The following is a 20,034-nucleotide window of genomic DNA, read 5'->3' as shown; positions in this document are numbered from 1 at the left end:
TGGAGCAGAATGGGTTAGTATCGGATGTTTCTTGTGGGGAAACAATGATGCAGAATCACGATTTCGCTTAATCTTTTCAGCTAAGTTCCTGAAGTTGAAATAGCTGGCTTGAGTTTTGCTGATGGCACTTCCGTTGTCTTGCTTCTTTTATGAGGAAAAACGCTTAACGGGAGGGAGAACGCGACTTTTATTTCCTTCTCTGAAGGGGGAAAGCTTTATCAAAGGCTTTGGAAGTGCCTACCGACTCTTTTCAGAAGACGAAGGAGGGGAATAAGATTTTCATTGATTTTTTTTTTTTCAGCGATCGGAATAGCAATGCCAAATGCTCGTGTGATGAAGGTTTTTCTTGAAAAACTGGGCTAGGCTCTTAGTGCTCGAGGTGGGAGAATACCGGGGAGATGTTTTACCATTCGCCTTCTGATTTGCGTTGTCATCCTTCTGGAGCTGCTCGAGGCTGGCGAGGCGCTGGCTGGAACCGAATCCCTGGCGCTCGGAGGGCAGGATTGTTCTCCGCCATTTACCGTAGGAGTCGAAACTTCTGAAAAATCTGTTTACAATGTGTCTGAGCCGGCGGAGAGAGGACACAGCAGAGACTGCTATCTGTTTACTGCTCGGATAAGGAGGTGGAATAGATTGCTGGCCTGTTTGTGAACTCTGCTTAATGAATGGTTGCTAGGCAAATTGCATCTCAATCAGTTTAATCCTCGAGATGTCATTTACAGGTCTGCTCTTTGTGAGGCCGGGGCTGTGCTCTTGCACGCCGCGCGGGCCAGAAATTGCTAGCAAAGCAGCTTAGAGCAGCGTGCTCAAAAATGCAGCGTACACGGGATGCCGAGCGGCCCGGTTCCAAGCAGCAGCCGTCGTAGGGCCGTCCCTTCGCGGCCACGCGCCGGCCGAGATGCTCGGCGACGCACGGGAGGCAGCAGCGGCAGCCCTGGCACCTCTTCGGGATCGGATCCGAACTCGTCGGCGCTGGATTGACATGAAAGGAGATGTTTCCAAACGGGGACCGCGTCGCTGCCCGGACGGAAGGTATTTATGTTGAATTAGCTCAGGGCCCCGTGTGATTTCGGGGTGTGTGCGTGGGACGCGACGAACTCCGGCAAATAGCTGGAGGTGAGAGCTGGCGTTTGCTGCCTGGAGGCTGGGACTGGCCTCAGTGACCCACCCGTGATCGGGAAAGGGCACGGGACTGTTGCATAAAGTCTTCAGCTGCTGAAACCGTGGACTTTCTCCCTCCGAATCAGGAGAGAACCGAGTAATTGCATCTGCCGGCGTGCTTTACCTTCATACTACAGGCTCATGGGTTAGTCCAAAGGCAAAACTTTGCTAAAGTAGTTAAGCTTTAACAGCCTCTTTGTCATGAAAGATAACAAACTACGTGTTTTATTGGGTTTCCCACGACAGAGATTAATCTCACTGCAACCAGAACGTTGTTCTCCGCATGACTACACCTTCCTCTCGATTGCAGTACATCCTCTTTAAGCTCTGCGTCGTGGCACCGAGCGCTGTAAACGCAGACTGGGAAAGACTGGACTGGTCTGAGACATTTTGGAGGTGTTTGTGGTGGCTGCGCGTTGATATGAAACGTCCTTTGTGCGGCACGGTTATTAAAAGTGCCAGTGAAAGCATCGCACACGAGGGCCTTGGCACTGGATGTGTGCAGCTTTTGTGTTACTCCGAAACACTATTAAAATTTTAGGGAAAGATCGCATGAAAATGTGGGGGGCACACGCAGAATATTCCACCTCGGTCGCCAGCAGAATGACAGCAGTGCTCTCGCATCTTGCTGCCGCCGGTGGGAAGGGGAGCACTGAACAGAAGACTTTGTGATCAGCAAGTGCTTTTCATGCAAATGAAGATTTTTTTTTTTTACATGCTGCTGAATCAGGGGCTTGTGTAGCGAGCGCGGTGCAGAAGTGATAAGATCACTTTGCCGTAGCTTGAAATTCTGCCCAGCGTGTCTTTCAGACCGCTGAGACGGGCGAGAAGCGCTCTTGTTAGGAGGGCACGCAGCAGTAACTGGTATAATATTTGGGGCAGGGCTTTTCCTTCACGGCACGCTCTGTCCTCGGTGATCTGCCACGTGTCGCCAGCCTTTATTTCGAAGCAGCGAGGAACTGGGACGGGCGGGTGACCCTGCGTAGCAGCAGAGTCGTAAAAGCTCCGGTTCCTGCTGGCATCCCGGTGCTGCTCGTGCCTGAACGGTGCAGAATTTCATGCTCAGGAGCCACGAGCCTTGCTTGGAGGCTCCGCTGGGGATGCGCCGTGTTGCTGAGCCTCGCGCTGGCTTCGCACAGGCTCTGCCTGTTGCGTGGCTGCGTTTTCCTGCAAAGAGCACCCGTCCGGGACCGCCTCTGTTGCCTTTCCCTTTGTATTTATTAGCTAACACCATCTTCCCTAAGTCCTCCTTTCATGCCCAGAACCAGTTTGGTTTAATGAGGACTGTGGCTGCCAGCAAGCAAATGGATGGACGTGGTTAAACCGGGCGTCTAAACCTCCCCCTGCAGATGGGTAGCGTTCGGCATCCTGAGGTGACCTTGGGAGAAGTTCTCCGGCGTGTTCCTTTCCCTCTTTATTTATCTCTCTTGCCGTGTAGCAGCTTTTCTTACAGAGCAGCGTCTGAGCTATTGGAAATCTGTCCTCGCTTCTCTTCCGCTCTCCAGAGACATTGTCAGCATAACACCCAAGCTACTAGATTGAGGTCTGAATATTCTTGCTTTCGCACAATCAGGAGGCATTCACTAAAGGAGCAAGGTGGGAAGGGGTTTAAAGATGTAGGGCTGCGATTTTTAGATGCTTTTCAGCCCGTGATTGTGAATAGTCTTGGTGAGGAAGGTCAAAGACTTTCTTCACGTGAGATGCCCTAGGATGTGTGCGTGGAGCATCCATCGGGGGGGGAAGTGCCATCAGTTTTCAGTGTGGGGCTGTTCATACTTCGAGGTGTCAGCTGAAGAGCCTAGGAACAGATCTGCTTCTCAGTTTTGTGGTCACTGATCCCTGCCCTTCTCATCAGGACGTCCTTTCTGACCCTGCGTGTTCCTGGAGAGTTTCAGAGCGGTAGGACGGAACCTTTATCCCTTTTTTCCTAGTTTTCTCATGCAAATTATGGTGCGGATTATTCAGCGTTTAAAATCTGGTTTATGCTGGCTTCTGAATTTCATTTAAAATAAACATCTGGAGAGCTATTTGATCCCCTACGCGCGACTGTTGTCTGCCTCACGTGTTAAAATGACTTCTGCTTCATTTTTAGCGAAAGCCAAAGAGCTCGATCGTGCTAGCCCAGAGGAAACGGCTCACCTTCTGCAGCCGGTAATTTCCACAAGCACACAGCCGACCCGGCAGGTATTTGTAACCCTTCCTATCAGGGAGGGTGGCAGCTGTGGCTGTCTGGTTCTCCTCTGCCGCCGTTCGGGGCCTGCAGGAACCTGTGCTCTGATTCGCACTCCACAAAGCCTGGTTCTCCTGTGCCCAGCGTGGATCGGAGCGGATGCTCTGGGCGAGGAGAAGGAATTACCTCCTGGTAATTCCCAGCGAGCAGCACAAAGCCTGCCTCCCGAGGGTTGTCTCACACCGCTGCTACCTTGCAGTCGGATCTGGGGAGCAGAGTCGCGGAGGGAGGAGCAGGTTATTTATCCAAATAGCCATTGCACTGTGAGCGTTTTTTCTGATTTGTCAGGAGCTTGCTCCTCTGCTCCTCACTGGAGACTTAAAGCGTGTGCCCCTGGCGAGAGTGCTGGGTACATGCTTCCTGTGCCTTTCTTGCTTTGAAATGGGTTCCTGTTGCTCTTTGGCAGACCCTGAAGCAGCGATCTGTGGAAGGAGCACATTCAGAGCTAGGGTGACTTTACCTCTTTGTTTTCTCTCTTTATTTATGCCTGTATGGGATCAGCTGGTCCCGCATTATGTGTGAAGTAGTTAAAATTTAGCCTGCATCTGTAGGATGTGATTTCTTCCCCCCCCCCCCCCGCCCCATCCCCGGTTGCTTTGATCAAATCAAATAAAAAAGCAGTGCTTTCATTTCTGGTTCTGTAGTTTCAAAGACAATCTCTTGACATGCTCTAGCAGTCTGGACCTGAGTCCTTTTTTTTTTTTTTTTCTTCCTTCATCCAAAGTCACACTGCGTCTTGTGCCGTTCTCCGTATCAGCAGTTAGGATCTGCGCTGGCTTTTATCTGAATCAAAAGACAAATGGAAGAGGGCAAGACACTGCAGGAACGGGGAGCGGACTCACATGTGCAATGGAAATATGTAAGCCTTACATTCAGGCTGCCATATGGAGGACAGACCGATTTCTCTGCTGAATATGTGGAGCCCGTGCTTCCAGAAATGTGAGTTTAGATTTTAGGCTTTGAAGGCTGGTTAATCCCCCCAGCAGCTAATACCGACGTAAAATTCTGTGATGACAAGCCTTTCCCTCTATAAACGCTGTTTTTTTGTTGTTCTTGGAGTTGTTTTATTTTTTGCGTATGTCAAACGTACAAAGCAACACCGAATTTGAGAAATTAGCATTCAAACGCTCAGTAAGCACTTTATTTTTGTCTGCCGTGTGAGCAGCCGAGCACACGTCTGGACTGAAATAACACCGAGATGCTGCGTCCCCGTGCGGGTCAGCGCTGCTTGGCCGTGAGGCACGGGAGGAGAATCCAGAGCTTCGTCCGACGTCCTAAACACACCCTCCTAACCTCAGTCCTGGAAAACCACATCTGCCAACCTGCTGCTGGGCTGTACCCAGGGTGAGGATCCCGGCTAAGCCCCAGATCCTACTGACGTACCCCGTTCCTCAGCACGATGAGCGTCCTGGTCGGCGTCATCCCTATCGAAATCCAAACTGTGTCTGATGGCATTTGTGATTCTGCGGCACGCGTTGCTTTTACAGGGCTGCAGCGCCTTAAGCAAAGCGTGCTTCTCTTTGCATTAAGGAGTCGGATCGAGCTATTCAAAGCAGGTTGATAAATTGCTTTTCATTTAGTGTCTGAGTGCCAAGGGGTTCGCTATGTGTTCCAAGACAAAAAATACATTAATTACAGCTTCTGCAGAGCGTTTATCAATCACACAGTTATAAACAGTACTAATGCAGTTAATTGAAGGTAGGAAAATTTACCTTTTAGAATTCATTGACCGCAGCTAGCTTGGTTACTCCACGGTAGGGAAGAGGGATTGCCTGGAAATGAAGCAAGTGTTGGGGGATTGCCTCGGTGACGTTCCGGGGTACGCGCTCAGCCAGGCTCTCCCCCCTGCAGCCAGGTTGTGCTTACCCTGCCAAGGGATGTCGCGGTTACAGCTGCATCTGTGGCCCGTCCGTGCACTTTCTTTATCACCATCTCTTTCTTTTTTATATATATAAAAAGGCAAGTGCAAAGGGGGAAGGACGCACAAGCAAACAAAAGGCTCCTGCTCACCTGCAGTCAGTAAACCTGGCTGTGGGAAAAGAAATCCCTTTGAGGGTAAGCTTTTGTTCACGGTGATGTGTTTGTGGCTGCTCAAAGGAGTAGGTGAGATTGCTCGGAGCTGTTCTGTGGGGCCTGCAGACAAAAATCTCTGGTTCTTGTGCAGTGCAGAGCCTTCGAAAGTGCCTTGCACGCTCATGTTGCTTTCCCCGTGGCTGTTTTGAACTGTCAGCAGCGCCGCTGGCCACTTCTCACCCTTCTTGGAAAGGCACCGAGCAGAGCACGGGCTGTTGTATGGTGCCTCACAAAGAACGCATTTCTTGCCCTTTTTTATGTTGAGTTAGGAGGTGGGCTTCGAATTTCGTGGCAGGTTGGTAAGGACAGTAGGTCTGTGTCAGTACGAGCCATCGGGGCAGTGGTACCTTGTCTGGAAGTCGGTAGGAGAACACGGCAGCATCTGTCCATCCCCTCCGTGTGCCTCTGGCGGCTGGTGTTGGCTGCTGGTGAGTGCTGTGTGCTTGTGTGGCGGCTTCTGTTCGAGTTCTTGGAACGCTTGTCATCGTTAGAGCAGGGCTGCACGCCATCTCCAGCTAAAGAAGGTCTTATCTCGCGCTTGCAAACGGTCGTGGATCTATCTACGAGCTGATCCGGCCGGGGTCCGGCAGGAAGCCCCGGCACCGTGACGGGTTAGATGCACATCTCCAATCCTCTATCTCAAAAATCGCCTGTACACGCCTCTGCTTTGTCAACGGGTCGCTGCCATTGCACCATAGGTGGGACCTTAGCTCGGCAGCCAAACAGCTGAGCCCTAAGGCGAGCAGCTCGCAGCGCGAGTGCACAGGGCAGAAGGGCACACGTGCATGGCCAGCGCAAAGCGGAACCCGGAGCCCACGTGCGACTGGCCGCCGTGTCCACCCCACGCCCCGACACCTGCTCAGCGAGTGAGTCACTTTTTTTGTTCTTAGCACGAGTTCCGTTTTGGGTTTTGCATGAAGTGCAACTCATTCTGCCTCATCTTATTTGCAAATATTTTCTCGTTTTCAAGTGAGTCTATTTTTAAAACGGGACTCGAAACGGAGTCTTCAATATCTAACACATCTGGCTTGCTCTTTGTGTGTTGCGTATAGGTGAAATTTGTTCAAAGATAGCTCTGAAAAAATATTAAATAATCAGCTTGTATGAAACGGAGGAGGGGAGCTACTTTCCTGCTCGGGGAACTGTCAGAATCTCTAACTTCTGATGATTTTTTTAAGGGGCAAACTGTCGTTCGTGTGTCCTGTGCAGCCATAAGTACTTCTGTAAGTCCCCATTAAGACTTTAATTCTGGGCTGTTATAGGATAAAGTGTGGAATGAGAGAAGCTGAAGATAATGGTGAACTGTGCGAGGCAGCCACTTGGAGAGGGAAGTATTTCACGTTTCCTTTCCCCTTCGGTGGCTGTCTGCTGTGCTTAAGCAAAGCTTCCTTTTCAGCTAGGCTAAGGCATGTGGTCCAGCGCTGGTGCAGGAGAAATCGCGAGGGAGGCGCTCCGGATGCTGCCTGAGCGTGCACAAGGAAGCACACAGCTCGTGCGTGTCCTTCGTGGTAAAACAAACCCCGAAATTACAGCCTCCTGCTTCTCCCGGCCACCTTAATGTGTGGGAAAGGGGGCACGTAACAGGCACAGGGCACACGCGTGCTGCTGCTGAGGTTATAACGGCGAGCCCTCTGCTCTGGGAAGAGGGTCAGCCTGCAGCTGGGTTTCTTATCGCTTGAAGGCAGAAGGAAGTCGTGCACGAAAAGGGAGAACGTCTGTCGGTGAAACGTGCCTCCGCTGGGCTGTGCGTGAGCAGCACCCTGTAGGCTGGCTGTTCGGGGTGTGCTTCGTGTGCACGTCATGGGGGCTAACCTAAATACCCCTAAATACCGGCGTGTAGGATTCCTGAGTCTGTTCTCCCTGTTACAGTAGAGGTGGTGCTCAAGGACGTAGGAGGAACGTGGCTTTAGTTTGCCCCGAAGGTAATGGATGCTTTTGAGGAAGGAATGTTTCCTTGGTCCTCTTAGTACCTCGTTGAAAAAAGTGGTATTTTCGGTGAAAGTTAAGCTTTTTGTCTTCCGAAAATAAGAATCGAAGCCTTTACAGCGACTGGTAGAGAGCTTTTTGTCTTCTGAAAATAAGAATCGAAGCCTAATACCCTGGGCAAGTCCTGACATCGACGACAAGGCTTTATTTACCCGGCCCCTGATGTTAACTGCTGCAGTTCAGCTGTTGCAGCACCCTGTGCTCTCTCTCCTAAATGACCGTGCAGATTTATGCGCTGCCCAACATAGCTCGCGTACACCCCAGACTGCTCCTGCACCCCCGTCACCCGCCAACACAGCGTTAAAAGCCTCGGAGCTGGAAGTTACCATTTAAAAGGAGAAGGAAAATTAATTAAAGGTCAGAGTGCTTTCGTCTAGTGAAAAATTCAGAGGAGGCAGATCCAAAGTTATTCAAATCCCTTTTGAGTATAGGCTGATTTTCCTATTTCTTGCTCGAGTTCCCATGGCGAGGGCAGTATCTCATCTGTCTCATAGCTGACCGCTAGCATCTGTGTTTCAAGCACAGCCAGAAATCCTCCTTTGAAGCTGTGGCCAGGCCCTGCAAACGTTCAGACTTGTCTTTTTTACATCTTCCCTTAGCCTTAGAAGAGACCTGCAACACCTGGCAGGACCTACTTAGGGCTGTGTTGTCTATCAGCTCCTGCCACATTGCAAAATGTGGAGTTAAATCTAAAAATAGGCTTAAAAAGAGGTGATAGGCTTTGAGTAAAGTAAAATAAGCCACTGATTTAGGTCATGAAAGGGAATTTATATCACTAGTTCTCTGTTCCAGCTTTCGTGAGCTAAAATTCTCCTCTGTCCTGACAAATGAAAATGAAGAGGAGCAGCGGTGAGTAAATGGAGTTGAGGAGTACAAAGTGTGGTCTGATTCCAGTTCCTTCCCGGATTTTGACCTTGTAAGTGATACGTCAAGGGGGTATTGGATGCTCTGCAGTTTAATTTGTCTTCCCAGCATTCTCCCGTGGTGGAAAACTGTCACCCGCTACTATCCTTTCAAAAAGGAGCAACCGTGGCACGGGGTGATTAAATGCTTCATCCAAAATTACGTCAGGGATCTGCGGTGAGCCAGCTACATCCCTCCGTCTCTCCTATCATAGGCTAGCTCCATAATCATGAGACCCGTCTTGTAATATAAATCTGGTCAAAAAAAACCCTTAAGCCTCTGTAAAATGAGTCGTGTGCAATTTTTGCCCGTCTCGGAGTGGTTATGCGGGTTCGGTAATGTTTGTAAAGTGCTTTGATACGCTTTGGTGAAGGGCAGGGTGTTAATAATTAAAATTGGAAGGAAGTTCTAAAGCAGTACGGGAGACGGCTGCCGTTTTCTGGTCTGTTAGTTAACAAAAATGCAAACCAGAATGGGCAAATCGGCGAGAATTTCGTTCAACACCCGCTGCCCCCAGCCACCTGCGCTGTGCAGCTAACTGTCTGCTGCCCAGAGGAGATGAGAGCAGCTCGTCCTAGCTCAGGAAAGGCTCTCGAACTGCACGAAGGCGGTGAATTATCGACACTGGAAACCTTTTGGTGTTAGCATCTCCGCACACTCCAAAAGCGCGTTATTTGTACCGATATTTACAGCGTCGCGGGATGCACCAAACTAGCATTTTTTGACAAACACGAGGTTTCGGTCGATATCATTTTGAGGTCCGTAAAACTGAAACTTGCTTTGGAAACTCCCTACCTCTGTCGCGCTTGGGTATCATCAGAAGGCACTTTCGGTGAGGACAGGCCCCGCTAATGGCTTTATCCTGGCGCAGCTAACGAGCTGCTTGCAGACTTGCCCGGCGCTTTGCAGGCTGTGGGAGCGGCCCCCTGTTTGTCCATTTCCCTGCTTAGCAGTTTCATTTGCAAAGTGCAGGCAGGAGCAGGCTTCTTGCCAGCAACAGCTTCATTCAGATTAGGGCTTTAGTTCAATTATGTCCAATTAACTTTTATTGCAGATAGCAGTGATAATTACTTGCGAGTCAATTTTTTGGCTGCGGTTATCCCAGGGCTAAAGTCTGAGCCTGATGGATTTTAATAACCGAAGTGACGTGTAGCTTTTCCTCTTTTTTTTTTCTTCTTTAGGCCTCAATTAGATGAAAGGTCAGAAGCTATGTAAAACCCCCTCGTACAATTAAAGTCAACTCTTCTACTCTCCAGCAGATGCCTCGTACCATGTTTTAAAATAATCTCTTGGGACCAACCTAAAAACAGCTTTTTAAACTCCAAGAGCATAACCTTGAGCTCGCTGCTGCTTCAGCCGAGGAGGGGATTTGATGGAACTGATGTCACGCGTGGCACGAGGAGTATGATACGAGCAGCGTCCCATTTAAGTGCTCTTACCCAAAAGCTTCTGCTTTTTCTTCCGTGCCGAGCGTTGCCCTCCTGGCTCGGGGAGGGAGCGGAGCTGTGCTGCAGCAGGTGCCTGCCCTTTCCCAAAGCACGCCCCGTACGTTTAAATTCTCCCTGCTTCCCACTCCAAACTCTTTAATTTTGTTGCCTGAGTAACGTCGTAAATGGAGGTCAGCCTGAAAGGTGAAACAGTTTACAAGCGAAATCAGAGGTAATTAAACCGCGAGGAGCAGGAATTGATTTTGATGGAAACTGTTGCAGGGCTCTGCAAAAGGTCCACCCGAGCGCGTGAAGCCAAGAGGTCCCATACAGGCAGGCGCTGACGGAGCACTCCACTAGTTATAAAAGGCGCCTTCCTATTGTTCAGTGCTCCTATTTATTTACCCCGAAACACTCCTGATGCTGTCGTGATTTAGCGCCGTTTCAAAAGACCGCCTCTCCGCACCTTATTTTGCACTTTTCCATTTAGAAAACGTTAAGGGGATGAGCTACCAGCCGGCCGCCAGCGCGGTGCTCGGTTGTTAATTTCTCTCCAGGAAAAGGTAAGATCTCCCTCCGGCTTTTCAGCAGCCCCGAGCGAGCGGAGGGTGTGGTAAGTGGCCGGGCAGAGAGGGCCGTGCAGGGCTGGAGAGAGGCAGGGAGCCGCAGGACCACCGGGGCTGCCGAGCGAGACCCGGCAGGCTGCAAGAAACCATCCTGAGCACCGAGGTTGGCAGGGGCTTCACCATGTGCAGTTAATGGGAACAAATTTTTAACCCCCTTTATATTTAGGTTACTTCAGGAGAAGGAAAAGGGCTGAGTCTCATTCTGTCCTGAGCAGCCTGCTGGGGGTAAATGAGACGCCGAGGTTCCCTTGGAGCAGGAAGATTGGCCCGGATTCAATTATCTTCCCTGGCAAGCGCCTGCAAACGTTGGGACCCAAGAAACTTCACAACCCGCCTTCGTTTTTGGTTTCGTTTGCAACATTTATATATATATATATGCATATATATACGGTGAATTCGGACCGTGCAGCCCGTGTTCAGGGTGCTCCATAAATCCTGCCGATAGCCAGGGAATTTCACGCGGCCACCTTGTGAACGACGAGGAGAAGTGAAGCGTGTCGCTCAGCCACGAGTGCTTAACTAACAGCTTACGGGACCCCGGGGTGCTGGAAACTTGGAACGGTTTGGAGCTTTTCTTTTGTGCGGGTGGATGCTCCTGCTTCCTCCCGCCCCGCGCCCGCAGTTAATCTTGGAATTTCAAACATGCGTGTTTACTTTCATGAGCCTAACTTTAGACTTCACCAGCTTGCTTTCGTCTAAAGCAGCTCGGTTTCCCATATTTCACTGCCCGGGGGTGGTTTACGGGGAGTGTTTCCTTTGTGTGCTTACCCTGGAAGGCCTCTCGAGAGCTTCAGGCACTCGTATGTAAAATCCTGGCAATAACTCCGTGTGTGGGGTCTGTTTATGTAACGATAAAACTGCGTTGGAGTATTAGAAATTTCCTACTAGTGCTGAGTCGCTTTACACCTAGGTTTTACTCCACCTTGTAAAAGTTCCCCCTGGCGTGGGGTCTGGCCGAGGCAATGGTACACTTTGAATACCAGCCAGAAAATTACGTATATATTTTTTTGCAATGTATTCAGTCCAGAAAGGCAGTATTTTGGTAAGTTTTACTGAAGCTGACCCTTGGCTGTGCAGGGTGGTGTCCCTGGCAGTGGCTAGAGGTGAGTTTCCCTGTCGTGCCCTGAAGCCTGGCTTGCCCTCCGCAGGATGCGCTGCGCTGCCTAGACCAAAAAACGAAGGTAAGGCTGGCTGTAACAGTCCTTGTGGCGACGTTAGAGTTACTCCGAAATCCCAAGCACGGTAAATCCTTGTTAAGCTTAACAAGTTTTAATTATTAATGCATCTTAGGAGAAAAAAAAATCTATTCATGTGTCTAAACCTGCTAACTATTTCCTAGAGCATACTGCAGTCCGTGTGCTGTTAGGATTATATCCTGCAGCCAGATTAGATTAAAATCACTTCAAAGAAGGGTATTTATTTACTTAATCTAGTGATTGTTTTTCTCTAGAACCGTACGTTATCTTTTTATATACATTCTCAAGACAGAGCTCGCTCAGCTGTGTTTGGTGACGCACAGAACCACTTTAAAATGCGATTGAAAAACTCTGAAGGTAAGGGTTTTACAGCTGCCCTCCGCTGCTGGCTGCCAGAGCCTACCGGTCAGCCTGCTGCCCAGTTTGACCAGTTTAGAGGACGGTGTCGCCGAGCCTGGCACAGCTCAAAACACTTAGACCAGCTGTGTCCCTTCCAGTTCCCCCAGTAACACAGCTCCCGTGCTCGCAGGACCGAGGCAGCGTGGGGAGCTTCGCAGGTGTTGGTGCCCACACAAGTTGCAGCCGTGGAGCCAAGGCTGCTGGTAGGAATTGTTGCCGTGCCAAGTTCAGTTTATCTCCTGCTCTGGACTAATTAGAGGCAATAAAGCCGAGCACAAGAGGGGGCGATGGGCCCTGCAGCCCCCGCATCAGGACCCTGAGCTGCTGACCTGAGGCGTAACGACGGTGCGAGGCAGCCGGGGATGCTCACCGTAACCCAGACATGCAGCAGATTTCAGGTCGTGCAGCAGATTTCAGTTTGTTTCAGCCCCGTGGTCTGCTCGACCTGTCTGCACCAGCTCGTGTCGAAGGTCAGTAGGAGAAATCTCATGAGGAATAAATGTCAGTTAATTTCTAACAAAAAAAAATAATGCATTTGTTTGTAAAGATATTTCAAATGCGTTTGTTGTCAAGTACCGAGGTACCAGTTTTGTAAAAATATTAATTTCATAGAGAACAAAAACTGGAGCAGGATTTTAATTATAATATGGAATTCAGTAATGGAGTTATGGTCAGCACTTCTGTCTAAGTCTGAATTCCTTTTTTTAATGCTCAGCAGTGACCTAGATGGCATCAATTTGGTTATTGCAAATCAGGCTAAGAGAATGATTTCATGCTTCCACTTAAAATGATTTTTTTTTAAGTCAGATATTTCCTTTAAAATTATTATTGCCACCCCAATCTTTTACGAACCTTTGGCATTGCCCGAAGTGATTATCTATCTGCAGGAGCAACTTGCCTTTATAGCCCGCTCTAAAATATTAAAGTCCATGTCTCTCGGTGCTGGGGCTGTCATGGACGCGGATGCTGATGGTGAGCAGACCCTGCCCCTGTCTCGCCGGAGGAATTGCTGCTCGCTCAGTCCGGGTGCTGTGCTGCGCTGCAGCAGGCTTCTCTCTCTTTCGGGGCTGCACACAAACTTGCCATCAGTGATGGTTCAGACACCGAGCTCTCTTGGCCATGCAGTTAAGAAGTAATCCCGGACTGGCATCAGACCTTACTAGAGTAAAAGTTAGGTGGATGTGATCGTGATGTGATCTGGTGGCTGCGGTGAAGGTTCTTAATTTTGTTGCCTGCTTTCCACTAAGAAATAGCTCTTGTTTTTTACAGTCTTACAAACTTGATGAAATGAGGAGAAAAAATACAATTTTTTTCTTGCTGACTCCGAGCATTTCTGTTGCTTACGCAGGTGAAGCTCAGGCAATGTGCGGTGGTTTCGTCTCCTGATTAAAAGGAGCTGGAATCTTATTTTTTCTTTTGGTCTTGCCGGGTGTAATTTGAGGCAAGAAATTGCTGCCCACAGGATGTCTGTGGAGTTTTCCCTGAATATTGCGTACTTAGAGTCATGAAGAAATCTCATCTGTGGACGGCAAGCAACTTCTCAGTTGCTGAAGTTCCTCTAAGTCGTGGATGTGATGGGTGTTCGTGTCTGAACACCTCGGGGAAGGCTGAGAACTCCACCTGCTGCAGAGGGTGAGCAGAAAATCCAGGTGTGGAGTTGGTTTTGCAAGGTTTTACAGCTGCACATCTTCCATTTCTGGTAGTGTGCGTGGTCTACCGCTTGCAGAGCAGCGCTGGTGCTTGCGGAGATCTGGGCGAGGAGAAAATTGGGCGGGTTTCTCCAGCTTGGCTCAGCCGCCTTGTTTTCCAGAGCTTTGTGAAGCGCTCGTGGCTGGCTGTCAGTGGTGTGTCCCGCTGTTGTAGGGGGGATTGCAGCAGGGGCTTGGCCAGGTGGCCTCTAGAGACCTTGTTCCAGCCAAAAATTCTCTCCCCAGCCCTGGTGACGTTGGGGGACTTGAATCCTGAGCTGGCTTTGTTGCTGGACCCCACCGTGTATTCACAGAGCGATGGTGGGGTTCGAGTGTAGCTGTGCAGAGCTTGCATGTAAACGGTTTTGGTGCTTCGTGCTTTGGTTTGAGGGTTTGGGGCCAGACACTCGGAGCCCGTGCAGAGCAGGACGGCAGCACCGCCGTGCTTCCCGGGGGACACGGCCGGAGGGGCGAGGTGCAGGAGGTTGGAGCCCTTCCTCGTCCAGCCTCACGCCCCGCAGGAATCACAGGCTGTGGCGCGCAGCTTCGTCTCGCCCCGAGGCAGAGGGCCGCATACCTCGCCTCCAATTTGTGCGTGCCCTGCCTTTTTATGCAATGTAAAAGGGCCATCGACAGGATTGTTGCAGAGGACTTGCTTTGGCTGTAGCTGGTAGGTAGCCAGCGCCTCTCACTGTATAGTCAAATGGACGAGGGTGGTTTCTTTGCCATCCGTAACAACCGTCTTTGAAATCCAAGAGAGAGTTAAGGATCCCCCTCTGCGTGTCAGACAGCAGAGGTATTTTGGTGTAAGCAAGTAGCTGACCCACTTCTCGAAGCGTTTCCACTGCTGCCACGAGATCCGGTACGGGCCAGTGGTCGTGCATCTGTGCTTGGTCAGGCCTTCACCCAGGGACGGCTCTCTGCCTCTTTCTTTTCCGTGTTCCTCCGTGTATTATAACTTTGAATTGTCTCTCTGTTGTTGCAGTGTGCAGAGGAGTGAATGCCCCATGTTGTGTTAGTGCCTGTCTGCCATGCTGGCCTGTCTGCCAGGACCAGGTGACCTCTCCTTTCAGCTTCTTTCTTACACGCAGATGAACACTGGACTTCAGAAATGTGAGTGACGTTTTGTCTGCAGGATGTGGTTAACTGTTAAATCTGGCTCTGGTACAGCTGTGAAATAAACATTTAGGGTACGGTGGAAAAACCGTTTAATGTTAGAGGCCTCGTTTTGTTGTGCCTTCAAGGCATCCCTCAGTAATGGCTACGAGAAAGCGCTGTGGAGGTTCACGTGCGTGCAGCAGGGCTTTCCAGAGGTTAATTTTAACCACCACGAGACAAAATGCAGGCAAGGGTTCTGTGAGATTCATGCCTCTGCTGGAAACATGTTGTGCTAAAAGTGTGCCGGTTGACTTGCTTCTTAACACAACTTTTTCCCGACTCTTTCATTTCGATTCGTTTAATTACTCGTAGACACCCATAAAAGCTAGATCGGGCTAATGCAAACCTGTTGAGGTCAGCTCTGTTGTTCTACACACCTGGGGCATATGCTGCAAATATTAGTGATCCAGCCCAAATTACTAAAGTTCAAAGTTTCCGTCTTCTTTCTGATGTCTCTTTGGTGCCTCTCAAAATCTGTCTGCAGAGTACTGTGATAATTCATGCCTGATAACTTCAGTGTTCCTTTTGATAGTCGAAGTGGTATTTTCAGGAGAACTTACACTTGGGAATGCAAGGTTATTGGCTAGAGGTTTTTAAAATCTGGCTCTGTCTCTGCTCTTTATTTTTGTACCCTGATTGTTCAGCTGAAATTACAGAAGGTTTCTACATAAGAGCTGTGTACTTGGCTCACAGGGATGTGTCTTGCATTCGAAACGTGCACTGGGAGATCTTGGTACCCTCGGTCTGCTCGTGGACTCGTTGCTCTTTAAAACCAAGTAATTAACTCTCCGGTTAGAGCTAAATTGTTAACATGGTAAGATGCTGCTGAAAATAGGTAAGCTAATTTTGCAGTTAAGGGTGACATTCTCAAAGTACCAGTCCTGCCGGTGGTGCGTGACATTGTTCACGTACACGGGTGCTCCCCAGCACCTCTTAGGGAGCATTTATGCCGACTCCACAGGCTTGGTGCCTGTAATGACACTTGTGGCGATTGTAAAAATCCTTACTCACAAAAGGACTTCATCAGAAGGTGCAAAACTAGGCTTTCCCCTTCTCCCTTTCCATTTCCAGTCTGAATTTTGCTGACTAAAATGTGCTTATCCAAAAGGCAGGCTGCCGTGGTGAGGCCGTGCCTCGGCTCTGGCATTACGAGAAGTGTCTTTGGCGGATTGGAAAGCTCAGCCCTGAAAGCAAATCACTTAGGTTCGTGCGAGGGTAGCTGTGCATAATTCAGGTGTTTGCTAATTACACAGCTTACAAGGCAGTGTGCTGGTGTGGGGGCAGCGTTTTAACCTGATGGTACCCGGTGCTGTTCCGGAGAACGACGTATCCCCGTGCTGAAAGCGTCGCTGCGTGCTGCTTAGTGAAGTGTTCGGGGCACTGCATTTAAGAGAATTTAGGACAAAAGTAGCTGGCAGGCACAGGCTGGCGGTGGTAATGCTCAGCTCTTCCAGTTTGTTCTGATTTATATGGAGGAGGAAACTGCTTGTACAGACCTCGCTCACCCCTGCTGCAGATGTGTGTAAGATTAATTGGTGCATTTCTCTACATACTGTATATGCACGAGCGGTCTAGCCCCTGGCCAAGGGAAAGCTGAGTTAATGAGTATTTTTAATGAACAGTGACTCGTGACTTTTGATGGGGGGTGGGATAGGGCTTTAATAATGGTGCTGTTGCTTTAGCAAAAGGCACAGAACTCCGCCTGATAACCTTTATTCAGACTTACCGTGTTTGTATTAACGATTTAAGTGTCGTTTTCTGGATCAGACTTTTATTCACGCTTAAAATTCCACACTGGCTCAATTATCTTTTTTTTTCTTACTTTCAAATAAGAGGCATTTTTCTTAAAGATGGTCCGTGGAGTAGGAGCTTTGTGGATTGATCACACCTATTTCTTCCTTTTGAAACTGAACCAGTAAGGGACTTCAGATTTCCTATTTTCCTTCGAATCCCAACCTATGACAGCATCACAGGACAGGCGGTGCGGGCAGCTGAGGCCGAAGGCAGCATCCTCAGCCAAAATCACCTCCGATCTGGGAGCTGAGGCTCCTTCTGTAAAGTCTTCTGCGGCCGAGACCTCTGTGCAGAAGGCGAGCACGGCTGCTTTTCGCTCGTCCCGGTGCAGACGCTCTCAACAGGGCAGGAATCCTGAAGGCCCGGTTGTGTTTTATTTAACGTTAATGAAAATTTAACCATAGGCAATTCTAAAAGCTGTGGGGTTTAAAGGCTTAATGTGAAGTGCACTTGAAAGATGTTGCATTAGTGCTGAGGTGAGGCAGAGGAGTGTATCTCATCTGACAAAAATAGCTCCGGCGTGGTGCGACGCCTGCAAGGATGCAAGCAGGTGAGCCGCTTGCCTCAGCGTTAGCGCGATCGGTTTATGGGGGTAATTGCTCGTATGCACGGCTTTACCCTGTAGTAAACATGAAATAATTGCTTTTCAACAAAAAGTATTCTGCCTTGCATTCACCGTCCTGTTGCTTTCTTCATGGAACCTTTGTGGCCTGGTACAGAGTTCTGGCACTTGCCCACAGATCACGCATGCGTTCTTCCTAATACCAACATTTTCTTTCAGTCTATTCTAGCTGGTTTTCCATTCCCTTAGTTACAAGACCTAATCCTTCTTTACTGGTTTATAGGGTATTTTGGTCAGCTATTCAGACTCTTGATCACCCTGTAATGTGTTTCTCCTTTCTCATGATACTTGTTGTTGTTGCCTTAATTATTCCAACCATCGGATCTTGCCTGTGGAACTACCAGCAAAACACAACGTTTTAAGCAGGACGTTGGGACCCATCATCTCGGTCAGGCCTAAGTAGAATAGGTGAGGTAGTTCACAGTAAGAGTAATCATAATGTTAGCCGTATGAAAAAAGAGATCTGTTGGAAATGGTTGGTTCCGGAAGATCCCGTCCAAGGGATTTACAAGATGGTTTACCATTTCGTAGGATACCAAACGTGACGTTCATGCGTTGCTTAAGCCTGACTGAGGGGTTGTTTTCACCCTTCGGAGGAAGGAATCCATCCAGATTCAGGACTGCAGGTACGCTGTAACCGGCAGATGCAGCCTGGCCAAACAAAGTCAGTTCCTTCCTAAAAGCTTCCCTTGCAGTTGCTGCGTAACAGAAGGACGGATGCTTGAGGAAAAGAATACCTAGTGTATCCATCCAGCGTTAATGTTTACCACCTAAGTTGCTGGTGTGCCTATAGAAGTTTCAAGCAGGCAGGGAAATTTTGATGAGAAAGATGTCAAAGTATCTACTGAATTTTTCACCTGGAAATGAAAGCTTTGTGTGAAAATGGCCACGACCATAACTTAAACCGTGATACAGAAAGGTGTGGGCTCCTTTGTCCCTTGCTGATGGCTCTTCTCTGATTCGTGGCGTGTTGCAAGGGGTCGTCCCGGGGGGAAGAAACAGAACTTGGTGAGTTTGGAACATTGCTAAAAATAAAGGTTGGGAAGCTCACGGAGGCCTTGGCCTCTGATGAACGCGATTCAGAGGTTCTGCTCCCCGTTAGGGACACAGCAGCTCTCAAAAGGACAGACAGAAACCGCCTGCCTGCAGCGGAAGATACGGGGCTAGGAACAGAGAGGATATTCAGGTTAATATCAAATGAGTGCTTTGATTAAGAAGAAGGGTGCTGTGTGCCAGTGTTTGGACAGCACGCAGAGGGACGAGTATAAACGGCAGCGCGGTGCGTGCTGTGCTAGGGACCCACGGCAGCCCGCTTGCAGGGCTTCTCGTTTCACAAAAGGTATTTTTAATACTTCTATAATTATCCTTCCTTTCGGTATTCATCCTATTTTCCGTTTTCTGGCCCTTACTTTCTGACGGTGAGTGCTCTTAGAGCGGCACTGATCTCCTCGCTCGGGAAGGCTGGAAGCCGCAGGACGCAGAGACAGCGAGTGCGAGCCGGCTGCTCCTCGGGCTTCAGCTGCATTCGGGAGCCTTTTGGAGGCAATTTGCTTAGAAGAATCAGAGATGGATTTTCAAAAGAAAAGGCTGCTTGCCTGAGAGCATCAAGCACTTCGATTTCCGCGGGTCAGAGAGCCAGATGCAGGGCTGGGATGCTCTTGGGCTCTGGAGGAGCTGGCTCCTGTGTTTCACCTCCTTTCAGGCACGGGGATGCTGAAAAGTTGAGCAAAAAGGATGGGCGTTTTTTGCTGTTTGCAAGGTGGGGATTATAAAAAAGGCAAAAGCAAAGTCGGATTGTAAAAGCTGTGAGTCATTATTTGAAGATTACAAAATGACTTCTGAAGTAGGAGTTTCGTGGTAGGGAAAGGGCCCAAGTCTCTGCTTGGAGTGAGATTGCAACGGGAGGCACAAGCACTTCCCCACATTTCTGAAGTTCTTTCCAAAAGCACTTCAAGCTGGTAGGCAAGGTAGGTATCTGGTAAATCAGCACAAGTGAAACCACACCTCTGTCTCCAGAAGTCTTTTGTCTGTGTCTGCGGAGCAGCATGGTTTTAATCTTGTGAGGTAATCACACAGTTCTGCTGTTTGATACCGACCGGGCTGCTGTCCCTAGCAAGGTGCCAGGCTGAAAATTCAGCTGAAGGAATAATTGCCAGCCATAAAATAACGTACGCGTAGCCTGCTTCCATTTGCTGAACTTGGACTGACAAGGACTTCCTAATGGACAAAAAGACACTCAGAGTGCTTTCAGATGGCAGCATCTAGGAAAGAGCTCAGATTTAAATGGAGGCTTGAGCCGAAGTGCTTTGTAAGGCTCCCACCTCGGCGTTCCGTGAGTTTAATGTTTAATTCATAACTTTCTGATTTCTGAATTACACGCTAAAGATTTTGAGAATGGCTCGAAGGGTCACGGGGAGGCAGCCTTAAATTAAGAGACGAAAGACTGGCCCACCACCACCAGCCACAATAAGTACTGCAGGCTCCAATGCTTAAAGCACGTTACCTGGTTTTGTCCAGCTGTAAACGTACTCTGATCGAAACCCTGGTTTGGTTTTGCTCCTCTAGGCAGTTTTTGCCTGAAGTTGAACTGGGTTTCTGTTGGTCTCCAGGTAATAAAGGGAACGAGGGATCTGGTAGGCGATCCGCTGGTGTGGGAAGATGAAGTTGGTGCCTCTCGGTTCCCTGGAGATTTCCTCCCCTTGCTGCGTGGTTGTCGTGTCCTGGGGTTGGTCCCTTGCTTGCCAGAGTCAGTATTGATGAATTTCCTTTCT

General features: G+C 49.3%; 1 protein-coding gene and 1 long non-coding RNA gene across 5 annotated transcripts in view; one reads left to right on the top strand and one right to left on the bottom strand.

Annotated features, from left to right (window-relative positions):
• Positions 1-20,034, top strand: part of FAM222B (family with sequence similarity 222 member B) — a 35,188-nt gene that overhangs the window by 11,129 nt on the left and 4,025 nt on the right. Inside the window, exons 1-2 of one of the 3 annotated variants that reach the window (XM_013201736.3) lie at positions 9,572-13,633; positions 14,675-14,802. The exons of 1 other annotated variant lie outside the window; for it this stretch is intronic. In XM_013201736.3, coding sequence (XP_013057190.2) covers positions 14,721-14,802 — 82 coding nt within the window. In that variant the 5' untranslated portion in view covers positions 9,572-13,633; positions 14,675-14,720. Of the gene's footprint in view, positions 1-9,571; positions 13,634-14,674; positions 14,803-20,034 lie in introns of those variants that run through there. One more of the 3 variants, XM_066979438.1, reaches the window with a different exon arrangement.
• Positions 4,505-6,080, bottom strand: LOC125183243 (uncharacterized). Of its 2 annotated transcripts, XR_010825656.1 has the most exons (3): positions 5,258-6,080; positions 5,104-5,163; positions 4,505-4,993 (listed from the first exon to the last, which is right to left on the bottom strand). It is a non-coding gene; the product is annotated as an uncharacterized lncRNA (long non-coding RNA). The 2 variants fall into 2 exon arrangements; XR_007164890.2 differs by having other exon boundaries at positions 5,104-6,080.

Source organism: Anser cygnoides, chromosome 18, assembly GCF_040182565.1.
Source record: "Anser cygnoides isolate HZ-2024a breed goose chromosome 18, Taihu_goose_T2T_genome, whole genome shotgun sequence".
NCBI classification, from domain to species: domain Eukaryota; kingdom Metazoa; phylum Chordata; class Aves; order Anseriformes; family Anatidae; genus Anser; species Anser cygnoides.
The sequence above is the reverse complement of the archived record's forward strand: the minus strand, read 5'-3'. Positions and strand labels throughout refer to the sequence as shown.